This window comes from Talpa occidentalis, unplaced genomic scaffold (genome assembly GCF_014898055.3).
Source record: "Talpa occidentalis isolate TD23 unplaced genomic scaffold, MPIMG_talOcc4v2.1 talOcc4.8, whole genome shotgun sequence".
Taxonomy (NCBI): Eukaryota; Metazoa; Chordata; class Mammalia; order Eulipotyphla; family Talpidae; genus Talpa; species Talpa occidentalis.
Window position 1 is genome coordinate 76649611 of NW_023605194.1, and position 10440 is coordinate 76660050.

General features: G+C 60.4%; 2 protein-coding genes across 4 annotated transcripts in view; one reads left to right on the top strand and one right to left on the bottom strand.

Moving 5' to 3' along the window:
* Positions 1–2265, top strand: part of LMOD1 (leiomodin 1) — a 38458-nt gene extending 36193 nt beyond the window's left edge. Inside the window, exon 3 of the mRNA XM_037498043.2 lies at positions 933–2265. Coding sequence (XP_037353940.1) covers positions 933–959 — 27 coding nt within the window. The 3' untranslated portion in view covers positions 960–2265. The remainder of the gene's footprint in view (positions 1–932) is intronic.
* On the bottom strand, positions 212–9806 carry SHISA4 (shisa family member 4). 3 transcript variants are annotated; one of them, XR_008550130.1, is made up of 7 exons: positions 9450–9806; positions 8931–9102; positions 8004–8137; positions 6872–7039; positions 6183–6669; positions 5632–5720; positions 213–1771 (listed from the first exon to the last, which is right to left on the bottom strand). XR_008550130.1 is itself a non-coding variant. In XM_037498044.2 (5 exons), the coding sequence occupies exons 1-5, from the start codon at positions 9766–9768 to the stop codon at positions 6623–6625; spliced, it is 840 nt and encodes a 279-aa protein (XP_037353941.1). In that variant the 5' UTR covers positions 9769–9806; the 3' UTR covers positions 4270–6622. The 3 variants fall into 3 exon arrangements, 1 of the variants encoding a protein (XP_037353941.1); XR_008550129.1 differs by having other exon boundaries at positions 212–1771; positions 5632–6669; XM_037498044.2 differs by lacking the exon at positions 213–1771 and having other exon boundaries at positions 4270–6669.
* Between the last annotated feature and the right edge of the window lie 634 nt (positions 9807–10440).

Genomic DNA, 10440 nt, shown 5'->3' on the forward strand with positions numbered 1-10440 from the left:
CTGGTGGCACAAGGGGTTAAGCACCGCACTATGAAGCTATCTGCAGCCTCTGAGCACAAGTTTGATCCCCAGCTGGCCAGGGAGCTACCCACATGGCACAGCAGACCTCTCCTGCCTCGCCCGCTGCTCCCCTCAGCAGTGTACTTTAGTCAATCTGCCTCTTCTGTTCCCCACTCTGTCTCTGGTGAGTCCTCTCACCGCCCCCTCTCCCCCCGCCACCGTGCCTCTGGCCTGTACCCCAGCTCTTGTATGCATAAATAAATAAATCTTTAAAAAAAAAAAAAGGAACCGAGCAGCAGAGCTGTGTTAGGCTTCAGGCTACACACAGGCCACAGCTCCGCCTCCCTGAGACGCTTCCCTCTAGTGTAACCTCTTGTGCAATGCTTCTCATGTCTCTGCCCTGTCTCCTAGAAATGGAGGAAGAGCTATTTGTAGCATTTTTGCCTGACACCTTTCCCTGTCTTTTCTCACTCACTCTCCATACAAAATGGTCTCAACTTGACGAATTCCCTCTCAGGACCAGCCAAGTCCTACGGGTCAACCTATTCCAGAGGTCTGGGAGATCCAGCCCTCCGAGAGGCTGCCCTTGAGATCCTGTTTCTCAAAGCCCTACCTCTCTGGGTGCCAGAGTCCAGGCTCAGCTCTCTGTCTGACAAGATGGTGGCAATTAATCCCCTCACAATAGCCACTTGGACTAGACAGCGTGAGCTAAAGGGCAATCTTAGTTGTAATTCCAGTGGCCACTCAATGACATCCAGTTTCTAAAGAAAAGGAAAAATGTTCCCGTTGTGTTAACCCCTCATTTATCCACTCCACAGACATAGGCTGAGGTGTCTGGTGTCCAGGTGGTCCAGAAAGAAGGAGGTGAGGTGAATTGCAGATGGGGGCCTTGCCAAACTCTCTTCTCAAAGCTGTCTGCTTTGCTCCTACAGGTGGAAGTACCCAAGCTGCTCCAGTAGGACCGGGCTGCCAGGCGGCTGCCAATGTCATGTCTGCCCAGGCCTCGCCCCCCACCCCCGGCTGACCTGCTGTGGATGTCCCTGTTCTGCCACAGGAGAGCTTGAGGCCTGGGCCACGCTCAAGGAAGGACCACGCTCAAGGAAGCTTGAGGCCTGGGCCATGCCTTAGTTCTTCTCACTTTCCTTTTCTTGTCTCTCTGAGGCTCTCCGAAAGTTTCTTTTTATCTGGAGCCGAGGTTTCCAGACAAGAAGAGTCCTTCTAGCACGTTGCTGAGAAGATGGCATGCCTAGGATCTGTGTAGCCGGCCAACTGCCAAAGGCCTATGATCCGGGAAAGATGTCCCATGGGGATCACATCACCGCCCCAGCCCTGCTGCCCTGGGCCAGGATCCAGGCCTCTGAGGAGCCCTTGGGGCCATGCTGTTGGGCTGGTGGCACTCTGTGTGGGGTAATGGCAGAATGCTGAGAGGGCACGAGGGCCCGTGGAATACCCCTCACCCACCCTGGGCTCGTCAGAGGGCATGGCAGGGGCAGCTGGCCCACATGGACAGTGCCGGGTGGGTGGGGCACGGGAGGAGAGGGACAGACAACAGCGGGGCTTGAAGGTTGGATGCCAAAGCAGACATTTTGCTCACACCCACCTGCTGTTGTATAAATAGCCGTGTATCTGTTTTTCCATAAGATTTTGATAATATATACAAGCCTTTAGCTGAGAACGACTGTGTCCACTGCTCACTGGGCTCCCTGGAGGACTCTAGAAGCTCAGGTTCCCTGCCGTGCCATCCCCAGTTGACCACAAATTCAGTTCATCCCTGCAGACAGTGCAGTGCAGGGGGACGCCTCAGCTCTGAGTAGAGGGCACCCCACTGACCAGTTGTCCTGTCCAAGGAGACCAGGCCTCAGGGAGACAGACACTTGCTGCCTCCAGGACCTCAGTCTTGCTGCCTGAAGTCATTGGCCAGAGGGCTCTGGGGTGACAGGGCCGGGGAAGGCCCAGCACCCTGGGATGGCTATATTAGGCATGTTTGGGGGATGCTCATCCCATGACTCTTCCTGGCTGGGGCTCGGGGCCAGCGCCTCACAGCAGTCGCAGGCCCAGGAAAGCAGCGGTCTCTGAGCAGGCAACACCCACACCAGTGTTCCCCCCTCCCCCCATTGCCCATTAGCCTCCCTGCCCTCCCAGCAGGCCACACCAGGCCTGACAGCGCCCCCACACCTCTGCCATCAAAAGCATCTGTCTGACTTGTACTGGCTTTAATGTGCGGGCAGCCATTGGCACCTTACTGTGGCACTGCCCCCTTGGCTCTGGGTCCCCTGTAGATTTTCCAGCCTCCAGGTTGGCTTCAGTGGTAGGGAGCATCAGTTTTACCATCTCTGGGTAGGAAGTATTCTGGGCCCCCCCTGATTCTCCCCCTCTCCCCCCCACCCCCAGGAAGCTGGATGGCTGTGCTAGATCTGGGCAAAAAACGTAGGCAGGGGCGTCCCTGGTGGCACAGGGGTTAAGTCTCAGCACTATGAAGCTATCCCCAGCCTCTGCAGCACGAGTTCGATCCCTGGCCAGGGAGCTACCCACATGGCACAGCAGACCTCTCCTGTCTCGCCCGCTGCTCCCCTCAGCAGTGTATTTCAGTCAGTCTGCCTGTTCTGTTCCCCACTTGTCTCTCACCCCCCACACCTCTGGCCTACACCCCAGTTCTTGGATGCATAAATAAAATAAATCTCTCAAAAACAAACAAACAAAAAAAACAGGCAGGAAGGTCCTGGGAGCTGAGCTCCCGTCCCTGTCCACCCCCGGTCCGCTAGTAACCTAAGCAAGAGCTGGGACCAGGAAAGGGAGACAGTCTCTATCTCCCAGCCCTCAAGGGGTGTCAGCTGGAGCTCAGCCCACCCAGGGCTTCCATCTGCGGGCCCTAGGCGTTAACCAGGCACTTGCATTGGCCCCAGCCGACTCGTCTCCACTCTACAGGCCGCCTTTGCCCTGGAGCGGCAGCAGGGGAGCGGCCGCACAGCCAGTGCAGGCGCGGCCCGCGTCTCCAGACCCCAGAGCTGCCCCTGACGGCAGATGCTTCCTCCCCACGGGCCTGAGGTGAGCGCGCACCTGTCGCCTTAGAGGCCTTTTCGACCGAACTTAGTATTTAGTGAGAGAAGGAACACTTGTCCCCAAGCAAGCAGCTGCGGCGCCCGGTCCGCGGCCTCCGCTGCGGGTCGCGCCCGCGCCCGCGCCCGCGCCGGGATGACGTCACCCTTCCCCGGCGCCTGGGACCCGAGGCGGGGGCACAGCGCCCCCTGCGGGCAAACCGGTCCCAAGTTCTCCCGCCGCTCCAGGGGCGCTGCCGGGCGCCGGGGGAGGTGGGCCGGTGCGAGGCGGCGCGGGTCGCAGAGCGGCGCGGGGCTCCAGACCAGCTGAGCTGCGGGACGCGCCCGGACAGCCCCGCTCCTGCCGGCCTCCCTTCGTCCTCGCCCGGAAAGCGCCTTTTCCAGAAGGAAAATGCAAATTTCTTCAAAGCAAATGACTAGAAGTTGGTGGGTGCAGATGTAAACCCAGGTCTCCCTCCCACGGTCCACCTTACCCTCCTCGGAGATGTGGCCCTGCCGGGATGCCCTCGCGCTGCCACACCCGGGTGTCTCCCGGCGCCCCTGAGGACCACGGCCCCGCGGAGAAGACCCAGAAGGCCCTGCATCCTGCTCTGGCTCTTCTACCTGGAGCTGCCGTCTCTGTCCAGCATCTGAGGCATCCCCCCCTCCCCCACGAAAAAGCGCCTTTCTCCTAAGCCCTGGGGACCAACGCCCTGACTTGGCCTTGGCCGTTGGTGGGATGGCAGGTGCAGGGGCTGCCGAGGCCCTGTCATCCTCCTGTCTCAGGAACTGGGCTTGCTGGTGCCAGGGGCTCCAGGCCCAGGCGCTGCGAGTTTGCACACAACCCTGCTCCCCCACCACACACACACACACAAGTGGTCCTCTTGAAAGTATCTGAACACCCTCACCCACTGAGGGGACTTCTGAATCACCAAGGTGGCTAAGCTTAGCGTGCCATGAGCTGCTGCCCTTCCTCCTGCCAGGGGGAAGGCCGTCTCCCAGCTCCCTAGTGGGCTCCAAGGCCTTGCAGCCCCATCTGTCTCCCTGCTGTGGCCCACCTTGCCCTGAGCTCTACGCTCTCCCTGGCCTGCGCTTCTCTCCCTACCCCTTGGCTCCCTCCTCCAGGCCTCCAACCCCTTCCTATATGGCCCCCTCCCTCATCCTTGCCTGAAGAGTCTACTTTTCCAGCTGCCTCTGTTCTATTCCCTGACTGGCCCCCTTCCCCCTGCCTGACCCAACCAGCAGCGCTCCCCTTTCCTGCTCACCTTTTTCTTCTCCAAGCACCCCACCCTGTCTGTCCTTTTTCCATGGATCTCTGTCCTTGCATCTGAACTTCCTTTCCCCTTACAGCTCTGCTACCCTACTATGCCCAGCAGGCCCTGCTGCCCCAGGGGTGCTCCCCTTCTCCCAGGCCTCCCCTTAGGGTTCTCAGTGTCCCCTCCCAGCCTGGTGGGGCCCCATTAATGGGACACCTCAATCCTTGAGGGGCACTGCTCCACCCCTTCCTCCCCTTGCCTGCCCTTGCAGGGTCCTTGTCTGGTCTTCAGGGGTGCTGGTTGAGAAACAAGGTGGACAGGAGGGGCAGCTCCAGCTCTGTGCTCCTGCTGGTCCTGTCCCCTGCTGAGGAGCAGGTGAGATGGTGGGGGGGAGTCACAGGAGTTGCAGAATCCGAGGGACACGTAGGGGTACTGCTGCCAATTAAAGAACTAGAAAATGTCAAAGGAGCCTCCTCCCTGGAGACTGTGAAGGCCCCAGGGTAGTTTGCCCCCTTGTCTTAGAATTCTCTTGTGTTCAGTGCTTCACAGCTGACTGACTGGACATATTGCAAGGGGGGCAACCGCACCTCCTGGGTGGCAGCTACTGTCGGCTAAACCTGTCTCCCACCCTGACTACAAAGCAGTTTTTAATTGGCCCCGGTTGTTGATGGGTGAGGAAGGGACAATTAATTCTGACTGGCGTGACCTTGCCTACATTTACACCTCATTTCTTAGGGAAACTCAAACTATATCCTGCAAATGCTCACCTTGCAGCTTCAGGAAAGAGAGGACTGGGCTCTATACCTTGAGGTGACCTGGTAGCCCCCATGTTATGTGGGTGGGGGCCTGGGGCATGGTTAGTACAATCTCCATGTTCAGAAACCCACTCCCCCCTCCCCAGAAGAGGCTGCAGGAGCCTAGAGGCCTGGGGAATAAGAGCAGGGGGTGGGGCAGGAGAAGGGGTAGGAGGTTGTGGGGTGAGGGGAGGGGCTGGGGTACCGGGGGAGGGTGAAGGAAGGAGGGCTGAGCATAGGGGGTGCTGGGAGGAGGAGTCTGAGGGAGGAGGTGACTGTTGGTGCGGGTTTGCCAAGCTGAGTCAGCACTTTTCCCACTTGAGATAAAAACTGTATGTTCCTTCTCTAGCTCTGATCCAGGCAAGTTCTGAGAGCCCAAGACCCTCTCCTCAGACAGGAAGGTCAGGGAAGGGGTCTGGCTCGATGCACAACAGCTCCAGGTGTGGGGGCACCTACTGCCCTCCCAGATTGCCCTTTCTAGGCAGTATTTGTGGAGGGAGGGAGCACACATATTCCTTACTGCCTAGCGCAGAGGGAGGCACTGACCTGTGGGCCCCAGATTCAATGTCTCAGGGTCCCTGTTGACCCAAGGCAGCAGACACAGTCTTTGAGCAGCCAGTTTTTCCGCTTGGCTCCTAGTGGGAGACTAGGGTCAGGAAGGTTTCATGTGCATGTCGCACCCTCATGACAGCCCTGAGAAATCACCCGGTTGTGTGGAAGAAGAGACTGGGTCTTGGAGCCCGCCTGAGACACATCCTGAGTCAGACAGTTGTAGGGCCCTGGCGTGAACAGAAGTGTGCCTGACTGGCCGACGCCCATGTGTGGCCAGCAATGCCACAAAAGGCAGAGGCCTGCCCCCTTGTGGGAACCTCTATAATGCAAATGACCATCCTTTTCCCAGTTGTGGCAAAACCCAGCAGGTTAGCCTTAGGAATCAGCCCAGGGAGCCCTCAGCTTGTGGCTCCTCTGCATGGATGGTGAGGGGGTGCTGCTCCCACCCTGGGGCCTGCCCTTGGGGGTGTGCAGCCAGTAGTTGTCTGGACGCAGCAGAGGCTGCGCTATCTGAAGGGGTGGATGGGCTCAATGATGCAACTCACATGGGTTACAGCTTTACCGCTTTAATCCAGCAGGCCAATGCCCTGGCTGTGGGGCGACCAGGAGGAGGGCTTCAGCTGATGGAGCCTCTCCCAGTATCATCCCAGCCCACCGGGGGGCAAACAGGAGGGGCCCGGCCTTCCCTGCTGGGGTCCTGGGAGAAGAGGGACTATTTGAAAGCAGGAGCTGGGACCCAGACTTTCATGTCCTTCCCTTGCCCCCCAAGAAAAAGAGTCCACAAATCCCAAGCCCTCCCCTCCCACCCCTCATTATGGCCAAGTTCCCACTCTGTTCCTGTTCCATTGAACCGGGCCCTTCCTAGGAGGGTCCAGGGCTTCGCCTGGTCTGGGGCCTGGCAAGTAGAGGACCCCTGTCCACCCGAGGACCAGATGCAGGAACAGGTGGGGGCATCACTGAAGGGGCAGCAGACTTGGCTGGTTCCTCAGGCTCCAGGATAGGAGGGCTGGGCTGTCATGTAGGGGGGAGGAGCTGAAAGTCAAGGAGAGGGGATGCGGGTCAGTGGTGGCCCAGGGAGAGGTGAGGCAACTCCCAAGCCCCGGGCATGCAGGCTCCATAGGAAGACCAGCCTGGAGGTTTCTAGCTATAGGTGGAGCAAGTCTGGGAGAAGGGTCAGGGTGAGGGAGGCCCCAGAGCAGGGGGCAGGCAGGAGCGCTCCAGATTGCTTACTTACCCGCAGGGTTGTAGATAGGAGGACCAGCTGGGTAGAGTGGATACTGAGGAGCAGGACCGGTAGGTGGGTACATGAAGCCAGGCTGGGGGGGTGCAGGGCCAGCTTTGGGGTCCTGGGGGTATGGGTATACTGGCTGCACTGGGATGCCTGTCATTGGAATCTCCTGGCCTAGGTGGAGGACAAGGATACACTTTTAGGACCTCCTTGGTGGCCCAAGGGGTTAAGTCTCAGCACTAGGAAGCTATCTGCAGCACTGCAGCATGAGTTGCGTTTGATCCCCAGGCAGGGAGCCACCCCACATGGAGCAGCAGACCTCTCCTGTGTCGCCCGCTGCTCCCTTCAGCAGTGTACTTCAGTCAGTCTGCCTGTCCTGTTCCCCACTGTCTCTGGTGATCCTCTCACCACCCCCACCTCTGGCCTGTACCCCAGTTCTTGTATGCATGAATAAATAAATCTTTTTTTTTTAAAAAAAGATATACTTTTAGAGGCCCATCACTTATGGCAGCCTCCCCTGCCTAGGAAAGCAAGGCAGCTGCCCTCTGCCGGGCTCGAGGTCTGGCCAGCGCTGCCTCTGCCTTCTAGCCCCACGCTGAGCAGGGAGTATATTCACACCCTGGTGGCTCAGCATGTCCGCGTCCCTTCGCAGGTTTCAGAGACCTCGTGAACCAGAGAGCACAGCCTGGGCAAGGTGAGGGCGGCTCCAGGGGCTGGCACCTGGTACTCAAACAGAGCCACCTCCCGATCGTGGTCACGGTCCCCAGGCCCACATACGCAGTCATGTGCCACATCAGGCTCACATTCCACTGCGGCCTGCAGCTCAGTCAGTGGGTGCCCCTGCTCTGGGCCCACCCTGCGTACTTACTTAGAGACCCACGCATGCATATATCCTTGCACACGCACCATGGTGACAGACGGCACCGTGTGAAGATCTGGAGTCACATGTGTCATGGATGTGGACAGTGTTGGGTGTTTACATGGGTCCCTGACACATTCTCATTTCAGGGGTTACGTACGGGCTTGTGCATGTACAGAAGCAAATGCTACCTCTCTGCTCACACGTCCTTCTTCCTGGTGCCAGCCCAGGGCTCAGGACAGCCCATGCCAGGCTCAACCTTCCCAGTTCTGTGCATACCTTCAAAGGGGCTCTGCAGCTGCTGGCGCCGGCGGTACAGGTAGCAGCAGGAACAGAGGAAGCAGCAGATGGTGGTGGCAACCACAGCCACAAAGAGGATCACAGCTGACGCGATGCCTGCTATGGTCTTGGGACTTTAGACAAAGAACAGGTCCTCTCACCTTCCAACCCTTTAGTACAGTGACCATAAAACCACGCTCCGGCTCCTGGCCAGCAGGGGGCCACAGCAAAGAGATTTGGGGTGCCTCAGGGGCTCGTCCCAGTCCCTGTAAAGGACATCTAGGGGACCCCTACTTCCCAGGAGGCCACATTGCCTGACTGGCCAGGTGAAGCACATTGGGATTTGTAGTGTGCACCCCACTCCCCATGCCATCACCCCCACAGCTGCAACTTAATCGGCTAGACACACACGTTAGCCCAGAAAGGCATCTTAAAAATAATCTAGAGCCGTTTTCCCCCTCCCCCTTCAAATCCCAGTTCAATCACACGGTGTGGCAACACCCTCATTTATGAAGAAGAAACAAAGACCCGGAGGGGAAGTATCTCCCCCGAGATCACACAACTTGTGAGAAGAGGACCTGGGGTCCAGCCCAGCTCTCCTGCCTTCTCGCCTGAGCTCCCTCCACAGAGCCACCAGCCACCTGCACCACCCCCTCTGCAGGATGGACAGGACCAAGGGGAGGGCCCAGCAAGAGCCAGGGAGCATTCAGCCTGTGCAGCCTGGCTGGGAACCAATCTCCTTTCTGGGAACTCCCAGCCCAGCACTCACACCTAGCTCTCCCTCCAGGCTGACTCCTGGGTTTTGGCTAAGAATGTGGAGGTGGACTGTGGTGAGGGGGCAGGAGGAGGCCTGGGGGAAGCAGGGAGGGCCCAGGCAGTGTCTGAGGGGAGAATGGAGGAGAGGTTAGGCCAGGAGCCCCAGCCCACCTGAACGCCAGGCAGTGTTTCTGCTGCCGCTCGGTGATGAGCAAGGTCAGGTCCCGGCAGCAGTACCGCTGGTAGCAGGTCCCGCAGCAGAAGGTGAAGAACTGACAGTCGAAGCCCGGGTGCCAGGAGCCATTCCGGTCCAGGTACCACAGGCAGTCCTCGCCGGCCAGCGCTGCGGGCAGGGGTGGGGTGCCCAGTGGCCACCAGGCCAGTCCTCCGGCGCCCTTAGCCCCAGTCCCCCGGTGATCCCCAGCCCCCAGTCCGCTGGATCCCCCAAGCTGGGAACTGCTTTATGTCACCACCGTGGGGGTCCTGACCCCAGAGCTCCAGAGGCCTCGCCCCGGATCTGACTCCGCGCCCGCGGCGTCAGTTTCCCAGGGTCCAGCCTCCGGGGCCTCTCCTCTGCTCCCCGCAGACCCCGGGCATCCAGGGCACGAACGCACCCCAGGGTCTGAGTGGGGGTCGGCCCCTCCTCTTTCTCCGCCCCCACCCCAGCCCACCCGCGCCTCTGGCCCTTACCCAGGGGAGCCCCCAGCACCAACAGGGCGATCGCGGCGAGCGGTGCGGCCGGGCGGAGCCCCGCGGGCGGCATGTCGGGGATGGGGCGCAGCCGGAGCCCGGCCGCCGGGAGAAAGGACCTCAGGACGAAGCCGGCCAGCGGGAGAGGCTGTGGGGCCCTGCCCGCCGCCAGGCTCGGGCGCCCCTCCCGCAGCTCCAGGGGCGGGACTAAAGCCCGGCCCGCCGTAACCCTGCCCCCGCGCTCCGCGTCCCGCCGAGGGGCCCACCCACCGGCGACGCCCCCCGCCCCAGCCTCAGCTCGGGACTGGGCGCCCCTCATCCAGCTGGGCCCGGCCCTGCTGCCCCGATCCCCCGCCCCTGCGGCTCTACCCCGGCAGAGGTGGCCGGCGGCTCTGCGGCCGGGAGGCCTGGCCGTGTGCTGGGCCCGCCTCCTGCCTGGGGCCAATCAGGACCCCGGGCCCCAGAAGCCCCGATCCCGGTGCCATCTCTGATGGCCCAGACACATGGGCCAACCCTACCCCAGTGCGGGACCTCTTCTGCCCCAGTGTCCAGCCCAGGACGTCCTGCGGCGGGGGGTGGGGGGAGGAGGGAGGAAAGAGGCTGGGAATCACCCCACCCCCATTCCCAGAACACAGGCACCCATTGAGAGCCAGCTCAGAGCGGCTTTGTCCCCAGCCTGTCCACAGGCCTGGACCCTGCCAGCTGCACCGGCCCCCTAAGATGGCCCCTTCCCCCTCAAGTGGACAGCGCTGGCGTGCACCAGCCTATGGCCTCAGCAGCTGCGATGTCAGGCCACTGGAGTCACCAGGGGGCATCCAGGGGACATCCAGTTAGACACCTTCACAGTGAAAACCCCTTTTTTCAGAGCGACCCTGCCAAACCCTGCCGGAGCCAGGAAAGCACAAAGAGGGCAGGAGTCAGTACAGTGCAGCCAGTGTTTTAGGGCAGGAGGAGTCACTCAACCCCCTACAAATTTCCACTCTCAGTGACT

Bases quoted from the DNA above. Each gene is read 5' to 3' on its own strand.
- SHISA4 (XM_037498044.2), bottom strand. From the start codon at position 9,768: ATGAGGGGCGCCCAGTCCCGAGCTGAGGCTGGGGCGGGGGGCGTCGCC. The intron at 8,138-8,930 runs GTGGGCTGGGGC...CTTTGTCTAAAG, and splicing joins AAACACTGCCTGGCGTTCAG to TCCCAAGACCATAGCAGGCA. The intron at 7,040-8,003 runs GTATGCACAGAA...TCCTCCACCTAG, and splicing joins GCTGCAGAGCCCCTTTGAAG to GCCAGGAGATTCCAATGACA.